Below are 22,307 nucleotides of genomic sequence, written 5' to 3'. Positions count from 1 at the left end.
TGCGATTGGGTTACACCTTGAGTTCGCTACTACTTGGTGGTTCAGTTTGATAGAACTTGATATGCGAGCGCTTCGGTATCCGGTTACACAAGGAACTTTGAGGATAACACTGCTCTATCGATTATTCTACGGTTGGTGATGAATGGTTCTTACTAACAATAGATAAGTATTATAATCCTGTTAACGCTTGGTAACGGCGAAGGATTCCTTGATCATCTATTTTCTTTATTGTCTTTATTTTTATCCTACAAACAAAACCTCCTTTTGTTATTTACCTTATTTTGCTGATCAAATAACCTATCAATTACACAGCTCTATGTGGGAACGATCTCTTACTACCGCTATATTACCAGTTAATTAGTGGGAAATATCTTTATTAATTTGTTGCATTAACAACATGCATCACCACATTTATCTCTCTCCTTTCCATTTCAACAATTTATAGTCCCACGATTTTCTCTCAAGATTGCATCTAACCAACCATTTTTATGGAAAATTAAGATATAATCAACAAAAGTGAACGTTGATTAGGTTAACAAACCATTAAAAAAACCATACACCTAAATGCCGGTGCAAATAAGTAAGGAGTCACTGGACATCCTAATATCTTAACAGTTCATCAAACCATTACAAACACCACATACCTAGAAACACTAACATTCAAATCATTGATTAGGTTAATCATATTCATTGCATTTATTCATAAATAAACCCCAATAAAAATCTAAAGTTTGTTTTCAAAATTAGAATAAAACTAATTCCATAAAAAAGTTACCTCCAGATGCCATCTTTTCCTCCTGGATGTTCTTCCAAGAAATTGGACACATCACAAACCTAGTTTAATATGTATAAAGCATTTCCATTAATGCCAGGGTTTGAGATTCTAATCAAAGAATTATAAGGGTAATTGATGATAGATAGACTTACTTTGGCATGATGGTTAGGCAACACTTAGATTTAGATGAGTGAAAAGTGATTTCTGCTACGAATAAGCTTTGGGTACTTCCATTATTATTGAGAGAATTATCTACATAAGGGAAGGTAAAAAATCAGACATCACAGTCTTTTCTTCTTTTAGTGATTTGACAAACTTTAAGTCCGCAATAACAACCAGATATTTTGAACTGCACCAAATACAAAAATCAATTGATTAACCATAAATTTAGCAATGTTATCAACTAAAAAAATTCCATTAGATTACTAAATTATCAACTAAAAAAATTCCATTAGTTTATTAAATTTAAGAATAGATGTACCTTAAGTTTAAGAAGAAAATAACTTCCAATCTAGAATGCCAATCTTCATATGCACTTCCATATAAATCAAAAATCAGAACAAACCCAAATATGTATTTGCGGTAAGAAAAAATTGGCCTAAAATAAGAGATGCCAAGAAAGACAAAAAAATCTGGTTCCTCCTCCAATGGGATTTTCCATCGCTAAATAAAATCAAAAGAATACAACACAATAGTGTTTCAGCAAAATAGCCGATTGAGATAATACCTAGGTTTTTTCATAAATGTAAGATCAGAGAATACTGGGAGGAAAATGCAATGAACGGGAGTAGGGATCAGAGAACACTTTCGAGTTATGGATAAAAGTTAGGGCAAAACTAATAATCATTAATGCGGACGAAACAGAAGAAAAGGAGGGAGGTGAACCGGTGGAATCAACCACAATGGTGGATTTATCTTTTGCAAGGACAAATCCTGACCACCACTTACATAGGAAAACTTAGCCAAATTGTGTTATGTACTCTTAAATATAATATTTATTATCATTATTCTTCGTTCATAAATTTTCTAAGTTTACTTAAAATAATTTAATTAATTTTAATATGATTTCATAAACGAGATTAAGTAAATAATGTCATTATTTTCAACATAATAGTTACATCACAAATATCATCAAGCTGTTATAATCTTCAGTTATGGATATTTGTATCTTACTTAATCATTATTTGCACAGTACAGATATATCATTTTTAATGTCTAGCCATATGTGATGTCTTTATTTCACGGTCACAACAAACCAAGAAGCTAGGTTAGATTCAATTTATTAGACAATTAGGCTTGAGTTTCGCCTTATGTCCTCTTCCAGTCCGATTGAGTTTAAAAAACAAAACGTAGTTTGGTCGTGTCATGTGTACACTTTTCTTACGTGACAAAACAGTTTTGCCACCATCTTGGTTCCTTTTTTTTTTGACACGATCAACGCGGAAATTGAATCCACAACTTGTAGGTTGGGAGCCCAACCCCTGGCCAACTGGGCTAATGCCAGTTGGTTTCTTGGTTACAAGTTCCTACAGTTTAATCGTGATTCTCGTGATAAGTGGGAAATGATTCAAGTGAACGAAAGAGTTTTATTAAAACAACAATAATGCAATAATGAGTTTTTTTTTCTTTTTTTTTTCTAGTTTTTGTTGTTGTTGTAAATGATCACAACAGTGCACTCGCTAGGTGTTCGTATCCAGGTTTACAAAAAAAAATGCTGCTTAACTGAAGCTCTAAATTACGTGAATATTTTATGGGTGTTTGGATATCATAAGCAGAATGAATCGTAAAAGTCGCCACGAAAAAGAAATTATTTAACAAAAAGTTAACTTTTTTTTCTAAAAATCTTCTCCTCGTGTTTTGTTTTTATTTTAACCTTTAACTTTTTTACTTAAATTCAAAAAGAACCAAGAATCAGAAGACTTCAACGCATATCAAAGCACTTGCACCAGCGAGTGAAAGAAAAGAGCGTTGCTACTAATATCTTTGATAAAAATGAAGTTGTAGATCTCATGTATTATATTGTTTAATTAATATATTTTGTCTTTCTATCAAAAGAAAGTAAAAAAGTTCTGTTAATGTGAATCTAAACATCCCCTAAAAACATATTAAAAACGATGTATTTTCTCCTTGGGTAATCTAAATCAAATATATCAAACAAAAACTATTTTGCAAATTCGCGGAGTTATTCATTTGAGTTGTGATATGGTTGACCGCCGGTATATGGACATCTTAATCATCGTTGAGCAGGTAACCTTTAATTATAACCTGTCGGGTTATGTGCCACAATAAAAGGAAAAAAAACGGTTGAAAATACAAAGTACTAATTACCACGACATTATTAGCAAGTGGCTATTAAGGCCGGTTCCTATGAGGGTGGAAAACCCACATATGACATGCCAGGTGGCTTGGAAAACTGGTCGGCCACTATGATAACAAGGTTAGGTGATGGATTCTCTACCGAACGGTAGAGATTCCATCGCCACGGTCTGTGCTCCATCGTATATAAATAGAACCATCCTCATCAATTTTCATTCAAACATATTTCTTCTTCCCTTCCCTTCTATAGAGAATAAATTAAACAATTTTTGTGAGCAATTAATCTGAAAATGAGTACCAAAACAGCTAGTCGAAGAAAAAGAAATAGAAAACACAAAGGAAAATCCATATCTACAATATGCGATGGTGTCTGGATTTAGGATAAAGAATTTTTTTTCGCAAATGTTAGACAACTAGTTGGTCCTGGTGTTGTACATATGCATGTATCTAGCCACCCCGGGCGAGTTGGTTTACCTAAACTAATAGGTGGATGGTATGAGATCAATAATGAGTTTGAGTTCCTTCTCTTGCCTGTTCAAGAAAGCGTGCGAAGATATCCTTGACAACGTTTATATCATATGAGAACTAAAATCCACAAGACTCATACGATCTTGGAACGTTGATGGAAAACTTCAAATACGATCTTTTTCAAGGATTTCGAACGTGGTAAGTTTTATTTTTCCAATTCAATTGTTTCAATCTTATTTAAATTAAAATTTTAGATTTAAATACAGACTTTAATTATGATCATGCTGGTTTTAGGGTTTACACCATTAGATTTGTACATGTTGACGGGAATAGCATTTGAGGGAGATTTAATTCCATTTAACCAAATGAAGTGGGAGGGTTGAAGAACAGGGACATTCAAGCACTACGATTATCCTGAGATTGAACATATTTTTGTGTTATACGTGCTAGGAAAAGTTATGTTCCCAAATGCTAGCTCAGTGACATTAGTTGGTTTTCTCGATTCTTAATTAGAAGATTTAGCTAAAGCACCAGCATATGATTGGAGGGAGGGGGTGGGGAATTTCAGTTGAACTATACTTAACTCTCAGTGAAACCTCGTCTGGTAATTCAGATAGCTTGAATGGATTCTGGGTCGTGTTGGAAGTAAGTACCACAATATCTTTTTATTTATTGGATTCAATTATTAAACTGGTAAATATATTAAAACTAAGACGTTTTTATCAATATTATTTTCAGCATTTGTGATATGCTTATTTTGGTGTGTTTCAACCTGAGCTTCACGATAACCGTATAATTTTTTTCGGTCGTGTACAAGTACAGAGCCGAAAATTTGATTGTCAGATAGATGATAGTTAAAATGTCGCTGCAATTCAGAGGTTGCAACAACTTTAAACATGAACGAGATGCATATATTATTCTTGAGGAGTACGACCAAGAAACAACACAGAGAATGCTACAGTTAAGCATTAAACGACTTGTGTTTTACGGTCATGTTAATTGGTACTACGATGAGAGACATATGTTTCAGCTACAAGCAAGGTAGTTAATATCGCGTATCAGTCGGGTCCTATACACATATACAAAAGATTATATTGGTTTTTGTAGGTGATACATCATTAAAACTAGAATTTCAAATATTTATAAACCATAGTAAAAAAATAATAAAAATCATTTACATATATCAAATTTCCAAAATACAAGGTGATTTATTAGCCAGTGTTATGATTGTTATCCTACCATATAGTCATTGATTTTGTATCAGAAATATATTAGGGATTTTTACCTTCTCCAATTGACGTTGTACTTGTTTGTAAAGACTAGATGCATGTTGATGTAAAATTTATTAACTAAAACTGATATTGTCGGTGTATAGGTAAAACTGATATATTGGTCTATATCGGCCTGTACAACCGATAATATCGTTCCGTCCTTGTATCGCCGATATTTTCGATATCATATAGGTATTTTTCGATACCCGATAAAAACCTGTAATCTCGTCATGTACAACCGATATTGACTACCTTGGCTACAAGGCAGAAAGGTAAAAGCAATCAACCCGTTTCCAACCTCGTTAATTTTATTTGATGATCGGGTGAAGTTGTTAACTAATCAACAACCTTGGAAAGAAGATGAATATTTGATCCAAACTCCAGATAATGATTTTGATTAGTATAGTTGGTTCCAGTGTGCAAACTATATATTGTTGTGCAACCACAAAACTTGGGTAATGTGGATTTTCCAGCAATCGGTAATATGCCACTTACTGATCGTTCATTCCAACCTCCACCACAGTTTGGCGAAGCATATACGTACCCTAGTAGTCAAACGGGTTCGTCTGGTATAGTTCAAATATGTTGAGAAGTATTTATCTTCTTCAAGAGATATTACAACTGTTCCCCTTAGTTACTAAGGTATGCCTCAGAGGTATCCATATTAAGGGGTAGTGGCATCACCATAAGAGTATCAGAACCTGTTGAACACTTTAAAGAATCTTCCTAATGTATTCCAAACTTTCCACTTGAGAGAGATACATGTCCAGAGATAAAATTTGACATTTGCAATGCCTGAGACTCCAACAGGTTCTAGTTACGATGGTATGAGCGTAATTCGTGGTGGTTCATGTCGTCCCGATATAGGAACAAGTGGTCCTGATGACCTGAGTATAAACCCTGATGGTAGCAGTCAAAGAAGTCGTAGAGGCCGTGGAGCTCGCAGAAGTCGTCATTCTACTCCAAATTCAATGGAAGACACTTTAATAGGTGAAAGAGGAGATGTGGAGATGATGGATATCCGGATCCAGACCCCTGGTGTGACCCCTGGTCATTTCTTTCAAATGCCCCAAGGTCAGGCACACACTCATGGTCGTGGCTCAAATATTAATGTATTTAGGCAATTTGTAATTTTTACCGCAACCACATCAGCATTTCACCAATTTCAAGCACCTCCTCAGCCAATTCAACCATCTGTTGTACCATTTCAAGGTTATGGTGAACCGCATGATGCTACTCAACCACCATCTCAGACTCAAATTGATGAGCTTGCGAGTATGGATCAAACAGGCTTAAGGGAATATGTCTTTGGAGGTTAGGGAAATCGTTAATATGCTAGATGTAATTTAATCACACGTTTATGATAGATGTAATTTAATCGCACTTTTGTTGGATGATCATTTAGTGTAATCGCACTTTTGTTTGATAAATGAAAATTTACTTTTACATTCATGCTTAAGTTAAAAATTAGGAAACTAAAACATATAAGCTGGATTAAAATTGGGCCACACTCCTAAAATTTCATAACAATTTCCATATCGGAACTCTTCTCTGTTGTTGGAGAGTCACTCCGCACAACACCTTTGTTCAAGGTCCATCAGGCTTTCACCACTCCTCATATTTCGAACCGCTTGCATTATTAAAGCAATATACTTTTTAACATTCTTAGAAATTATGTTGAACCGAGCACTCAATACCATCGCATAACGATTGTTGAGGTTCATCATTTTTTCTTTACATTCGAAAAAAACTCTTTCCCAACTATGTGCTCTTGACACATTAGCTCTTAATTATTTTTTTCATTTGCATTGGCTCGGTTTTATAACTCTTTGATTTTCGGCGGTATATTGCTCTTCTATGAACTGAGTCGTGTTCATATTTTGAAAAATCGGAAGAGGTAAGAAAATATGAAGAAGGTGTGAGTTGAAATGTAATGAGAATTGGGTATTTACAAGGGGATGGATTTATGGCAGTTGGATCAGATATACTGAGCGGTGTAGTCTGCATCGGGTGGTCGAGTCTTCATCGCTAGCGGCCATGTCTAATTCGCTTGGTGTAATGTATACGGAGCGGTCGAGACTCCGTCGTTCTGTAAAGAACAAACCAAAATGGCAAACTCATGACTTTGCCATGCCCATAGGAACCGGCGTAATTACGGTGTTTTGTTGCTGTAGTTTGCTGGTGGTTAGGGTTCAAATGTCATGTTTTTTTTTACTCGGTCAATAAAATAGAATAAAAAAGCGAAAATGTACAAGGATCAGGCTAATTTAGTGCTAAGCCAAGAAGGCCGCACACTAAAAAGCCTAAAAACGATAGTAAACCTCTCCAGGCCATTCAACAGAATGAATAAAACCTGGTCTACCCTCGTAAAACTCATAATGATCCTCAGCCAACAAACATGCTTGTTTGGCCGAGACATCCGCTGAAAAATTAGCCTCTCTGTAGCTATGAATATAGCTAATATTGTTATAAAAACTCTTCGCTAGTCTCCACCTCGGTATAAGCTGCCATGGCAAATCGCCTTTTTGAAGAGCATATAAACAACTCATCGAATCAGATCTGACACATAGGTTCTTCACATTCCATCGTTGAGCAACGACAGCACCATAGATCACCGCACAAACTTCAGCATAGAAGTTAGTCTGCCAGCCCAGGCCAACGCACAGAACTCCCAAGACTACCGAGCTAGAATCACGGAAGACAACACCAGAACCAGCCTGCCCCGGATTACCAAGAGATGCACCATCACAACAGATCATAATCTCACCAGGATTTGGTGGGCTCCAAGTAACTTCAACTGGTTAGAGTGATCGCAAGATCTATGCGTCACTCTAAAGAAATTAACAATACGCAAATCATCCAAAGTATTATGCATATGGCCCTTCAATCTAATAGAGTTATCACGAATTACCTGATGAACTCTCCTTTAAACTCCAGCCAACGAACTGCTTGTTCTCAAAATAAGCTTTGTTACGCATCTTCCACAGCTCCGTAACTATTGCAAGATTTGCAACAAGCCACAGATCCTTAATCATTCGACTCCGCCCTTTGCAGCCTTGTAGGAGGCCACCAGGTCCTCATTCGGCGTCAATCTGAAAATTTCAGCTGCCCACTTCCAAATTCTTTTGGCAATTTTGCAATGCCAAGTAATATGGCTAACATCTTCACAGCTTCTCTACATAAACGACACATAGAAGGCATCTCCCTACCAGTCTTCTTCATAACATTATCATCAGAAGCACAACACTGTTTATAAAATAGCTTCCAATACTGCACACCCAAAGTAGGATGTATAACACTTCTAGAAAGAGTGCCGCAGCTGGCAAAATTTCAGTTGGCCCACGAATAGCAGCCTTGGCGACTTGACAGTGAAAACACCTTACTGTCCAAGTCCCAAATTTTATAATCATCTCCACCACCAATAAGAGGCAAATTATCAACATCAATATTGCATCGTAACATCAATTCTTTAGTCTTTGGAGGAATAGCCCAAGAGCCATCAACAATAATATCACTCACCTTGGCCTTAAAATCATTAGGGCCTCTTGTGTGATGCCAAGACGTTGAGCAATTGAAAAATCAGCACACCAATTATCAAAAAATAAGGAAGTATTAGCACCGTTACCTATAATTGAGCGCGTGTGTTTTTGAACAAAGTTATGCACCAATCTAATGCCAGGAAAAACCGAGGAACCCAACTTATAATCAACCAAGTTGCCATTAACCTTGAAATATTTTGCCTTCAAAAATCTAGCCCAAGTCTTATCAGAGTCTCGAATCGAAATCCACAACTTCATAAGCATGGCCCTATTAACATCATTTAACTTCTTGAGGCCAAGCCCACCTTCACGTCTAGAAAGGCATAAACATCATAAAGAACCGTGAAGTGTTTGCGCCTCTCAGCATCTCCAGACCACAAAAATTGCGAATGGCCCTCTCAACAGATTTGATGGCCGTGCATGGCCATTTGTAAACAGCCATTGAATGAAGCAAATAGCTAGAAATAACTGATTTGATCAAAACTAACCTGGCCTGAAAAGACAATAGCTTACCCTTCCAACCTGCCAGCTTGTCCATAATCTTCTCCATTACCTGACGAACATGAATATGACGCACAATACCAGGTTTCAATTGGATTCCCAAATACTTATCCGGGAAATGCGCCCTCTCCATGCCCATAAAGTTTGCAATAGCAATAGCACGAGATTGCCTATCTCCACCATAATAAAATTTGCTTTTGGCGTAACTAACATACTGACCGGAAGCACGTTGATACATGCCAAGCATCTCCTTCAAGTTCCGCAAGCTATGAAGATTACCCTTACAGAAAATAAGAATATCATCCGCAAAGAGTAAATGGGTTGGAGCCACACCTTTCTTACTCACCATGTGATGCATACTTCTAGCAGCAAACAACTTAGAGAGATTGCGGCTCAAAACATCTTCAATAAGAACAAAAATCAAAGGTGAAAGAGGATCACCTTGACGAAGGCCTCTTGTGATACTGAAAAAACCTTCAGGGCTACCATTAATCATAATAGATATACGGGCAGAGTTAAGAATACTCAGCAACCACGAACACCATGCATCAGAAAAGCCATATTGACGAAAAACTTCAACCACAAACTCCCAACTCACCGTGTCAAAAGCCTGGGCTATATCCAATTTAAGGCCAACGTTACCATGCTTCCGTTCAACGCTAATCTCATTGATCAGTTCCGAGGCCAAGGCTATATTCTCATGAATGTTTCTTCCTTTCATAAACGCCACTTGCTCTTCAGAAATCAATTTGTTCAACACCGTGCCAAGTCTGGTCGCCATAATTTTGGTAATGATTTTGAAGAAGAAGTTGCTTAAACCAATTGGTCTATAGTCTTTAATAGCATCAGACTTATTAGCTTTTGGAATGAGCACAATAAAACTAGAGTTAATGCCATTAGGAATCTTCCTCATCGCCCAACAGTTTGCAATAGCATTAAAAAGATCTCTAGAAATAATGTTCCAACAGACTCGAAAGAAAGAACCTGTAAATCCATCAGGGCCAGGAGCAGAATCCGCTCCAAGATCAAAAACAGCCCTTAACTTCATCCAAGGTAGGAATAGCATCCATACAAGCACTCTCAGCAGCTGAATGCTTTCATGCTCATAATCAAATAGTCTCGGATCAATATGAACAGCTCCACCGTTGAACTTTGCACGATAATGATCAACAATGTAATCTTTTATTTCATCCTGCAAAAACAAAGTAGAGTTAGTAGAAATCTTCAGCTCGGAAATTGTGTTTTGGCTCCTCCTCATTCTTATTGAATTGTGAAAAAAACGAGTGTTCTGATCACCATCCTCCAACCAGCTAGTTCTCGATTTTTGCTTAAGCATAGTGGCCAATTCATACCGCACATCATCAGCAGCCTTCTTAGCATCGGCAACCTTCAAAAATTGGACTTCACAACTAACATTATGGTCCAAAATATCATTCTCCTTATCAAGATTCAATTCCGCTTGCTTTAAACGAAACTGAACATCTCCAAACACCAATCTATTCCAAATCTTCAAAGCCTCCCTCAACCGCTTCAACTTTGAAGAAAAAACAAAAGGAGGAGCACCATCCAGCCTAACACTCCAATTGTCTTTGACGAAGTCCAAAAATGATGGATGAGAAAGCCACATCTTCTGAATTCTAAAAGGAGCTCTCGGCCTAGGACTGTCAAAAGCAAAACCAAAAAGAGGAGAATGGTCCGAGCAGATTCTCGGCAAAGCTTTGCACCTCCATTAGCAAACTTATCAAGCCACGCACCATTAATCACGGCCCTATCGTGTTTAGAAACAATTCTATGCATACCACTCCGACAATTGGACCAAGTATACTTCTTCCCAATAGCATCGGCCTCAACCAAACCATTGTCAGATATCCAACTTCGAAACTCATTTATATAAATTTCTTTGATCGGCCTACCACCCTTCTTCTCATCAAGACGCAGAACACAATTGAAATCCCCCAACACCAACCATGGAACGGAAATATATCCCAGACCCAATTGACGCCAAAGAGATCTCCTTTCAACCGCATCAAAAGAAGCATGCACAGCCGTGACAAATTCCCAGAAAAATCCAAAGTGATAGCCTGCTTAGACGAAGATAAACATCGGCCTTGCTAGAGTATTCCTCCAAAAGACCCAAATATTACCTTTCTGACCATGCACTCATTAGTAATAACATCTTCACAAAAATCAAGCAAATTAAGCTTCCTAACAAAACGTGTAGTGCAACGAACCTGAGGCTCCGCAATACAAATAACGTCAGGTTTGTGCAAGTAGTAAAGCTCATTCAACTTGGCCCTTGCACCATCCTTGGCCAAGCCTTGAGCATTCCAATAGAAGACACGCATTAATTAACTCTATTCTTTGAAGGGCTTGCCGAACCCTGTCTAGAAGATTTTCCACTTCGAGTTTGAACTTGACTCACCGTAGCCACAGCAGCAGCTGTCTTCTTCTTAGGAGCTTTAGATTTTTTCTTCTTTTCCGCCAACTCCTTCTTCTCATGATCAGCTAACTTTATTAGCAAGAATCTCCAAAGTTCTTGCATCCTCCTCAGCTATGCTTGAAGTGTTAGTTGCAACTACATCTTCAATCACATCATCAGCTTCAACAATCACCTTATCAATCTCCTCGGTCCCAGTTTCAAATCTATTAGAAAGTGTTAAGTTTTCTAAAGATCTAGCTGGTGAAGATCTTCTTGAAGTCCTAGTGGCCTCACTAAAACTAGCTTCCTCGGTAACAGCCACAATTGGAAATTAGCCGGAGATGATGCAAGTCCAAAACCTGCTTCCTCAAGTTCTCTAGCTTAGCTCTAGCAATATCTTGTTGAATTTTGGCAGCTTCAGCATCAGCCTCCCGTTGCCTAGTTGCCTCCTTCATGGCCTCATAATTTCTATAAGCTTCCATCTCTTGCATCTCCAAATCAACATCATCTTCCTTAGATAAATTATCATGCACCAGCTCCTCAAGTGCTGCACCAACACTTCGCAAAACCAATTCCGCATCATCATTGCGGACAGATTCCGCATCTCTTACGCAAACCAGGTAAAGTCTTCACCAGATTAGCAACATCTCCTCGGTGCTTAGATAAGCCACCATCCTCCAAGCTGCACGGACTGATATCACTGCAAGCTTCAGCACTATGAGTTGCAGCAATATGCGGCACGGACAAGGCATCATCTTCAGTGTGATCCGATATAGATCATCATCTTCTAATGTAGCACCACTCTCACTGTGCTCAGAAAAGATAGTACGTGTTCCAGTTGCTATCTCAAGGATAGATTTCTTCTTCTTCAACGTTATGGCCTCCTCACCATGTTTAGATTGCTCGGTTTCTATTGGAACATCCGATGGCATATGCTTCTTACCTTTAGGGATTCGTTCCTTTTGCCAAAAATTCTTAAGATCATCCATATCCGCCTCAATTGCTTTTTTAATCTCAGGATCAGTTTCAACTTCAGCCCTATCCTTCAAATCATCAAACTTTTTTGTTCTACAATCAGATTTTTTATGGCCAATAGATTTACAATAATCGCAAAAGCTAGGCCTGTTTAAAATTTCATATTCCTGAACAAAAATTTCATCATTCTCTTCACCATCAATCAAAATTCGTCTCAAAGGTTGAGAAATCTATATCAACCAGGGCTGCAGCAAAGTAACCATATTCATGGCGTAAAGTACGCGGATCAACCGAAACCGGCCTACCAAGCCCTCTTGCCAGCCTAAAAATCGTCTCTTCATCCCAAAACTCCATTGGCAAAGCTGTGAAACGAACCCAAACTGCAGCTCTAGTAATCTTATCTTTCCCAGGATCAAACATAGGTGTCCATGGATGAATTTTAAGCTGTTGAATTCCGTTTGGAGAATGAATCTTCCATGGACCATCATAGCTTACACGTTTACGATCATTCATTGTCTAGTTTAATAACAAAATATCCCTTCTTCCATGGAATAAATTGAACCGAACCAGATAGCTTCCATTGATTCAATAATTCTCTTTTAACATCATCAAATTTTAGGGTTTTGAAAAAAACCAAACGACCAACCAAGCTGAATCTCCACACAGCCTTAATCCTTGTATGAGTGTCTCGTGGGATTTGATCAAAACATCATTATTTGTTGAAGAAAATTGGGGTGAGAAAGAGTCTCGGCATCAATCTTTGATAAAACATGGTTCTTCGCTTTAATATAGATGCATAGGATCCTTCCATAACACCATCATCACCGGTTTCCTAAAGAGTTATGATTTCCATCTTCCTTCCTAGACCGCCATGAATCCGTCCCCATCACCTTCCTAAACGCTGTAGGAATAGCAGCGTTAGGGTTTGCACCATGATTCCTAAACGCTTCAGGAGTTGCAGCGTTAGGGTTTGAAACTCCATCTTCTTCGAGCTGCCTTCCAAACACGGAAGCATTAGGGTTAGCAGCAGAATTCTTAGGGATATAGATAGTTTTCCCTATCTTTGTTGATTGATTATCATAACTATTAACAAAAACTGGTGGATTATTGCCTTGATTTTGCGCCATTAGAGCGCAAAATCAAAAGAAAACTTGTGAACGCCAAGAAAATTTTGAGGGAGAGAAAACCGGAGCCCAACCACGTGAAACCCTAGCTTTTTCGCTTTTTTTAGGGTTCAAATGTCATGACCAGCTGTTGTTGGGGGTCGTAGATCATCCTACCTGCCCTTTCTTCCAAAGAGTAAAACCAAATTTAGCAGCTTAGTTCCCAAGAAACGATGATCCCACCGCCACCGCATAAGCTTATGCACAGAAATCAGCCAACAAGGCTGTTACCGGTTAGCTTGGTGCGCGCTGTAGATCCGACGAGTCACCTGAAATTCGTTGAATAGAAAATCAACTAACAGCCTTCTTTTCCTCTTTCTTCCACTGTACTTTCAACTATTTTTCAATTTCCCCCAAGCCCTCAACCATCTGGGGCGGAAGCTTCTTAAAAATGGTTTTGGGATTTCTATTGCGGACTACTGCAAAGGCAGGGGCGTTAGCCACCACTGTTGGTGGTGGAATTGCAGCAGCGAAAATTGCAACCTCAGATGATCCAGAAACTACCTTTAAGATCTACACAGCTGTTCCTCTTCGTCTCGTTCGAGATTCATTTACTGTTGCCACCATCGCGTTAGGTTAGTCTATTTTCAATGTCGCTGTTTTTTGTTTGGATTAGGGTTAGTTTCTCTTTTACGAAATCACAGTCCAAAGTCTATTTAGGGCTTTAAAATGGGTGTTGTTGATGTTCTAATTGGTGAAGTTCTTAAGATATTTTATCTTGTTGTTGAATTTTCAAATTATGTTTTATGTAATTAGATTATGAATGTTCTTTGTTGGGACTTCCGGAGAAGAGTGCTGAAAGGGAGAGAATTAAACACGAAGTTCATACACGTTCTGCCCGTAGACTTGAAGAACTATGTTTTAGAAATGGAGGGATTTATATCAAGATTGGTCAGCACATTAGTCAGCTGGTATGTTCAGTTATATATTTTTCATTTGTAATTAGAAAGATTAATCGAGTCAATTGTTCCCAGCTGAATTTCGTTAATCTTTTATGTGTTATGTTTGCGTTACAAGCTCGAAGATATCGGGGTTTTCTCAGTACACCCTTAAACTACATGAGGGTTCTTTGTAGCTCAATGCGGATAGTGGAATTCCTCTTTATGGGCTCTGTATGTTATATGCTTTCTTTTGTAGGACTATGTGGTTCCTCCAGAGTACGTCAAGACAATGAGAAAATCAATGTTGAACAGATGTCCAGTTTCTTCTTATGATGAAGTATGTAAACTTTTCAAGAAAGAGCTTGGAGCGATGCCAGAAGATGTAAGTTATTTTTCGTTCTCCGTGTGTTTGTCTTCGTATTCTACTTGGGTGTTTTACTCCTTCCATTCTTGTAGGTTGGTCCTTTTAGATAGTAGAATGGTATAGTGATGTGCATTTGTTCTATACTGAATGAAATATCTTATGCAGATTTTCGAAGAATTTAATCCTGTCCCATTGGCAAGTGCATCCCTTGCACAAGTTCATGATGCTCGCACTCGTGACGGCCAAAGAGTTGCTGTCAAGGTTATGATTATGTCATATTGATCTATTTTGTTAATAAGTTGTGTTTGTACTCTCTGGTTTCAATGGGTACAAATGTATAAATATTTTCCATCCCATTTTTTTGCTACCTCCAAATCCAGGTTCAACACTCTCACATGACAGATACCGCGTCCGCAGACTACGCCACTGTTGAATTGATTCTCAACACTGTTCATTGGTTATTCCCTTCATTTGATTACAGGTACTACTTATTTAAATGTTGATTCTCGTCATAGGCTTTAGGTGTTTCTAGTTTTAAGAAGCAGCAGATTAGCATACATAATCAGCTGCATGCCTATCGGTGTACATGCATGTCAGCATGTGAATGTATTGTCTCTCTGGATTCGCTAATCATGATTTCTTTTCTTTTTGCAAATGTAGATGGTTGGTTGATGAAATGCGTGAAAGTTTGCCGAAGGCAAGTGTGCTTTAATGCTTTCAAACACAATAATACAATTAGTTCTTGCATGTAGGTTCACTTAATACTTTCTTTGCAGTAGTACAGGACAATCAAAACTTCTTTATAGAAAATGGGAAGCTGATGCAAATTTGGAATTTCAGTTGTGAATAGAACATCAACGTTCGATCTCATCTCTTTTGTAAACATTCATTTGAAAATTAAACTCCAATTGTCCTTAAACAGTAATACAAATTAGAGAAATATACATGATTTTGTGTGCAGTCTTATTCGCAAAATGGGGGCATAACTATAAAATATAAATGAAGCCTGCAAATATCTCAAAATAGGTCACTCACCTTATTGAATACAGAAATTCTTCCATCTATTTTGGTTCCATTATTGTGTATCTTCTTACAACATGATTTTAAATTTTAAGTTTTTGTCTATCAGGAACTTGATTTCGTGGTGGAGGCCAAGAACAGTGAGAAGTGTTTGGATAACTTCAGGAGGTTATCTCCTCATCTGAGAGATTATGTATATGCTCCAAAGGTTTACTGGAATTTAACTACGTCAAAGCTATTGACCATGGAGTTTATTGATGGCGCTCAAGTAAGTGATGTGAAGGAGATTAAAAGGCGTGGAATTGAACCAAGTGATGTAGCAAAATTAGTAAGTTATCAACCTCGATATGTGCAGATTTAGTAAATCACATGTGCTGTTTGGCAACTCTTTAGTTAAGTTCATGAAGGTCTTAAAGAAAGACACATCAAATAAATCCGATTATCGAAGCTTAAACGTCTTTTCTGGACCAACACCCAAGGTAGTCTGACTTGAATGGGCTAGCCTTATGTATCAATTTGGTTTTCCACTGCCACTGCTTCTTGTGTAGTATGCCATACCAATGAGACTGGTAGGCTGTACACATCTTGGATGTGGTGACTGTTGACATCCTAACAGGCATTCCTGGTTAAGGGACCGAGAAAAGAAGTATTGATCACTGCTTTTTTGGTCGACGAGTAATTATTCTTAGCATCGTGATGATTCTGCTGTTTAATTGTGTATCCTAACTTTACAGGTTAGCAAAACTTTTGCAGAAATGATTTACAGACATGGGTTTGTTCATTGTGATCCACATGCTGCGAACCTGCTAATTCGACCTATGCCGTCTAACAAGAGGAGTATTCTAGGTAAGACTGTTGTTCAATGTTCATTAATGTCATTTTGATTCTAAGAGCATCTACTAAGTAAACATAAATGAAAGGTCTTTTTTTTTTAATTGTGTGCCTGATCATATAATGGCTCATGTATAGGTAGAAAAAAACCACAACTAGTATTGCTTGACCATGGTTTATACAAGGAGCTTGATGTTGCCACTAGAACCAATTATGCTGCATTGTGGAAGGTAAATGTCAGCTCTTGGCCCAACAAGTAACTACTTCCGTGCTTTCTGTGTTTGCACTGCAACGACTTCACTTCTATTAAGCAGTCTCTTACTGAAACTTTATCGTTTTTGTAGGCATTGGTATTTTCTGATGCTAGGGCAATAAAAGAATATAGCGTAAAACTGGGTGCAGGAGATGATCTGTATGCATTGTTTGCTGGGATTCTAACAATGAGACCGTGGAATAAGGTCATTGACCCAGCTACAGATCATTTGGTGGTAAAAGGCACTGATAGTGATGTCTCAGAACTCCAGGTTCTTCTTCAGATTTATTTCTTCTTTTCTGCTAAACTATCTTATTGTAACACAATCTTTGGAATTTAGCCAGTGCGGATGATCTGCTCACCATGTAATTCACATATGACAAAGTTGCATCGTTCTGGACTTTCAAGTTCATCAATATCAAGTTGTCGAAACCATGGATTTCCTTAAAGTTACACCTTTCTAGGTAGTTGAAACGTCCTGATTTTGAATCTCTCTCTTCGCCAGATGTATGCTTCTGAGTACTTCCCGCAGATCACCGACCTTTTGGGGAGACTTCCGCGTGTAATTCTGCTGATGCTGAAGACAAACGATTGCTTGCGATCAGTCAATAGGTCACTGGTACGGGCCCTAACTCTTTGCAGTGGGTTTTATTATATAAAAGCAGTTAGTTGTTACAACTTTGCTGATCAAAGTACTATGTTTGGGTTTCACATATATTATATTTTCTGCTTTTCTTTTATTTCGTCTACAATTATGACACAATGCATCTTTTGCATCTTCAAGTGGTTGCTGTTTTTAAACATGCCACGTTCAGCTGAATCAGCTTGCAAGAAACATAACTGCATATTGTGTCATGAAAACTTTATTGGTGGTTCACTCTTCTCCGTGATTGTGTTAAATTGATACTACACCTTAACTAAGTAGAAGTTTTTTGGACACTTCCCTAGTTCGGCTCCCTTAGCCTCTGAACGTTGGTTTCTCTCAGGCCAAATGTTTGTTGAATTGATGGATCTGTTGGGCTAGGTCAATCTTCTGGAGATCATAGTCACATCCAGAGTTTTTTTTACCAATCACCCTTTCATTTAGAAAAGAAGAGTTCCATAAACAGAAAAAGAACAAGCTAGTACACTGGTTGAAAATTATGACATGTTTGATGTCTAACAGGGAAATCTTTGATTTCCAAGGTGGCTCCCTTTTAGTGTGGGGATTTGTGTCAAGGATATCTGCTGCATATAATGTATTTGCATGCATTAGCTTAATTGCTTTTTTTTACTGACACCAGTATTCTTCTTGACAGTTGCAGGGATCTTCACTTGAGACATTCTTGATCATAGGACGGGTTTCATCTGAGGCAGTGCTGGAGACAAAAAAGATGCAAAGAAAGTCATTCTTATTGGGGTTGACCATATGGTTGGAAGAGATTTTACTGGAAGCTCGTCTGATGAGTATGCAGATTGCTGTTTGGCTTCTGCAGTTTAGGAAAGCATTGTCAGGTTGAAATCCGATGGCAATGCCTAGCTTCAGCTACCCATTTTTTGTAGGTTGGCTCCTCTATTCTTTCCAGGCTTGGCATCTCAATCATTTAATTAGTGGCCGGGAAGAATGTTACATTGGTTGGGATCCATATTAATTTATACGTTTTACTTTCTTTATTTGTATAAACCCCAAAAGTGGGCCGAAAAGGTGAACTACACAAGAGATTACTAACATTGTTTCAGAGGGATGTAATTCTATTCTACTGATGTAAAATAGAGTTGAGGATATTTAACAATTGGGATTCAAATGAATATAAATCTCCTCTTTTTAGATGGTTGGATAGATTGTTGGTTCAAAGAACTGATGGAGTACATCGAGTGATCACTTATGGCTTGGTCTTCAGATAGTTTCTTTCGTTACATAGCAGACAGAACACAATGCCAATCGAAGAAATTATTGAGGAACTTGCAAATAGTAAAGATTTTTAGGTTTCCTTGCAAAATTGTCTGAGCAGTGGAGATGAAACACTTGATGGTGACCGTCTTACACACTACATTCTCCAAATCAAATAAGTGTACAACATAAAAGAAAAAGAAAAGAATATGGTTCCCAACCATCCATAAGACCGAATCATAACTAAAAGTGGCGTTACTGTGATCGTTCACTTTCTTTGTTTCGGCAGTTGTAGTATATTCAATAGGGCTGATGCAGAACACACGAGATCCGACATGTTCTACAGCAAGACCAGCATCCTTACACCCAGTGAAGAACAATGCTTCATCTTCCTTTCCAATCCTGCGTCTCCAACTCATTAAGAATGCTGGACATGGAAATCCTACATATATGGCACAGGAGAATGTTACTTCACCCAAAAGCGCTTTCGCAGACTTGCAAGAATTCAGAAACTTAAAGATTGATTAGTACTTTACCGTTTAAAGTATCTTGTGGACTGCTAAGACTGGGTTTGTATAACTTAAGAAGGAAGGAGAGAGTCTTGATTAAGTTTGGGTACTGCTTTACATCTACAAGAATCAAATCACAATTTATTTACAGAACATTGTTTAGTGTCTAAATGATGTTTATATTAGTTTAATGAAGGGTCTAACTTATTTGATTAGTCCAGACTCCAGCAGTCACAGACAGATGATACTCAAAACGGGACCAAACACCAAACCTTACATAGTAGGATATCGCTAGCAATGACCAAGTCCCAATCTGGATCAGAGGTAGGAAACGTTTCTCCCCAGGAATCTGAAAAAAAAAGAAGAGGAGGAGGCTCAAGTCTTGAGCTCAAATAATACAAAGCTACAAACACACAGAATTGACATTCACAAATGCATTCTCCCAATCTCTGGTCATATAGTAGAAGAAATGGTGATATATTCACAAGATATTCACAGGTTTTGTTCCTAGACTAATAATCAACAACTCCATAAAAAATATCACAAAATTGTTAATATTCTAACCACTGGCAGCATGGATGAATATAATCAGATCATGCCAGTTTTTTCACGTGAGCTATCTTAGGTGAAATAAAAGTTTTCCAACGGATTTGAGATCCGTTCTTAAAGAGGTTGATTAGACAGTATAACTTGATGACTTACATAACAAGAATGAATAAAAACTTATGTCGGATGTGTGGTAGAGCAGGGATTATTCCATTAACCCGACAATTATGAGCTATATTCTCTTCAACTTCCTCATCGTCGAAATCTGAAGTTGTAATATCTACACCAAAAGATTTTCGCAGGAAAATAGCCAGAGCTCCGGTGCCACTATCACGGAAAAAATAAATCATTAACAGCTATGATAAGGACTTAACCGCTGAGCATATTAATAGATTATCGAATGAAATTGACCGTGACCCTTGCTCAGAATTAGACCACAATGTCAATCATTAGTGAAGTTCTAGATTTCCAACAATACCAAAAGAATTATTGGAACATACCTTCCCAACTCAATGATGCGGCTTCCTTGGAACCGAGGCTTGTTGTCAACTAAACATTCAGCAAATGAAAATGTTCCCGGCCAGAGTAAGTTGGCATTCAATTCATGGAATGTAAATTCCCGAATCGACAATTCCTGCAGGCAATGCAACAAGCACGTCATAGACATCTAAGTAAAACAATATATACTAGTAAAAAAACGAGAGCAAAGAGATAGAACAAGGCTTTCGTTATTTCTGGGTTTTCTTTTTGCGGGTAACTATAAACTAAGCTTACCAGTTCAGGAAATTTGTGGGTTCTTTCCTCGTAAGTTTGGACAGCCTCTCTTTCTGCAAAAACTGAATGACATTAGCAAATACAAAATCACCAGTGTAGAGAGACAGACAAAGTGAAGGAGATAGAGGTTACGTGGAGAGGATTGATCATCATCGTCTTCATCGTGGCCAAAAATCGAAGATGGGGAGAAGAGTGCGATTTCCATGCCTTTCTGTTGCCGTTGTGTAATGCCCGAAGGAGCAAACTTTGACAGGTCTTTGAAATTTATCAGATGTCTTTTTCTTGTCTAGCACATAGTTCGATAGTTCGAGGTTTGGATAGTAAGGTTACATATCTAGAAGCCCAAGTCCGACAAATACATGATTATTACGGGAAATAAGATTCCTTTTTTATGGTAATTGAACTATTGTCCCTCCTTCTGACGAGCCTTCACAAATATCCTTAAAGAACTTTACAAATATCCGGTATAATTATAAATTCCAAAAAAATAATTATTATACTACCTTATTTAACCTTCCTATTTTTCTTTCATTCTTCTTCGTTTCTATACAGAAACTTCATTCTTCTTCTTTGTCGCCGCCACCACAAACCAGCACCACCAGGGTCATGAAAGTCTGAAATTTGTTGTTTGATGATGGCGGCAGTTGATGGTGAAGGTGGGTTCATCTAGTAAGCAGTTTGCTTTTCCAGGGTGGCGGCAATGGGTAATGATTTAGTTGGTGAAAGGGTGTTTGGGGTTCCAGTAACTATGGTGGCCAGATTGTCTTGTCAATCCGTTTATATATTTCATCTTTTTCGATCAACATCAAAAGAAATCACTGATTTCATAATTAGGTACATGTTTAAGGTGAAAGAAGTGGCGACGATTTCGTTTGGTGGCTTGGTTATGGAAGATGACTTTGGAAGCAGATGGCGGTGATCGGCAAAAGCAGCAGGTGCAACAGTGGGGTTGTCGGCAAACTGTGATGGAAGACCTATGTTAGGGTTTACTTGGATTTACTTGTGGACTTATGTCCATATGATATGTGGGCTTTCAAAGTGTTTCTCAGGTATTTATATGGGCTCGATTTTTTCTTTGGATTTATGAGTTTTGGATAGACATTCATCTGTTTTGGTCTTTGTAATGGGGTTTTCCATTTTGGGATCTTATAGGCATTTCAACTTCGAAATATCATTGTGGGTTGTAATTTGTACTTGGGTTTCGTACAATAATTTTTGTACATTACATTTCTATATACAAATCTATTTACCGAGCAAAAAAAAAAAAAACCCAGCACCACCAGCTCCGCCGCATCAGCCACTACTATCAACAGATTGATCAATAACTTTGTTTCTATTTCAACTAGTTATTAATTGTTCTTCATCATCTTAGGTTAGGGATTTATTTCGAAACCGGATGCAGAGATCGATTTGATTTTTAGGGTTTTGATTTTTGAATTTCGAGTTGAAGATTCAAAGATATCTTTGCATGTTCGATTCATTGAAGCCAAATATCGATTCAATATTATGATTTAACTTGATTTTTTTTGTTATTATTGATTCTGAAACTGGTATCATTAAGTTTTGATTTTTAGTTTTTGGTAAATTATTGATACTGAAACTGGTGGTTGCTGCTATGGATTATAGATGGTGGTTGATGGTTCTGTTGGTGGATCTGAAACTGCAGCCGGTGGAGGAATGGGTTTGTGTTTTAGTATAACTGAATTGCTGCTAATGTATGTCAGAATGGATTGGAGATAATTGTTGTTGTTTATACGTTTATGAAGTCTGGATTGCTGTTTATGAAGCTACAAGTGATGATTAATTGTTGTTGTTTATACGTTTTTATGGGA

At 37.7% G+C, this 22,307-nt stretch overlaps 2 protein-coding genes across 2 annotated transcripts; one reads left to right on the top strand and one right to left on the bottom strand.

The window, feature by feature from the left end:
* Positions 1 to 13,538: 13,538 nt before the first annotated feature.
* LOC113313430 (putative ABC1 protein At2g40090) lies at positions 13,539 to 18,595 on the top strand. The gene is made up of 12 exons (XM_026562198.1): positions 13,539 to 14,002; positions 14,184 to 14,338; positions 14,565 to 14,690; positions 14,838 to 14,933; positions 15,053 to 15,153; positions 15,333 to 15,369; positions 15,802 to 16,020; positions 16,427 to 16,538; positions 16,662 to 16,753; positions 16,868 to 17,047; positions 17,282 to 17,395; positions 18,075 to 18,595. The coding sequence occupies exons 1-12, from the start codon at positions 13,819 to 13,821 to the stop codon at positions 18,273 to 18,275; spliced, it is 1,617 nt and encodes a 538-aa protein (XP_026417983.1). The 5' UTR covers positions 13,539 to 13,818; the 3' UTR covers positions 18,276 to 18,595.
* A 74-nt stretch (positions 18,596 to 18,669) lies between these two features.
* On the bottom strand, positions 18,670 to 22,012 carry LOC113312509. The gene is made up of 7 exons (XM_026561259.1): positions 20,608 to 22,012; positions 20,476 to 20,528; positions 20,202 to 20,335; positions 19,880 to 20,028; positions 19,433 to 19,501; positions 19,183 to 19,275; positions 18,670 to 19,088 (listed from the first exon to the last, which is right to left on the bottom strand). The coding sequence occupies exons 1-7, from the start codon at positions 20,678 to 20,680 to the stop codon at positions 18,670 to 18,672; spliced, it is 990 nt and encodes a 329-aa protein (XP_026417044.1). The 5' UTR covers positions 20,681 to 22,012.
* Between the last annotated feature and the right edge of the window lie 295 nt (positions 22,013 to 22,307).

This window comes from Papaver somniferum, chromosome 9, assembly GCF_003573695.1.
Source record: "Papaver somniferum cultivar HN1 chromosome 9, ASM357369v1, whole genome shotgun sequence".
Taxonomy (NCBI): domain Eukaryota; kingdom Viridiplantae; phylum Streptophyta; class Magnoliopsida; order Ranunculales; family Papaveraceae; genus Papaver; species Papaver somniferum.
Note: the sequence above shows the minus strand (reverse complement) of the source record. Positions and strands in the feature narration are given on the sequence as shown.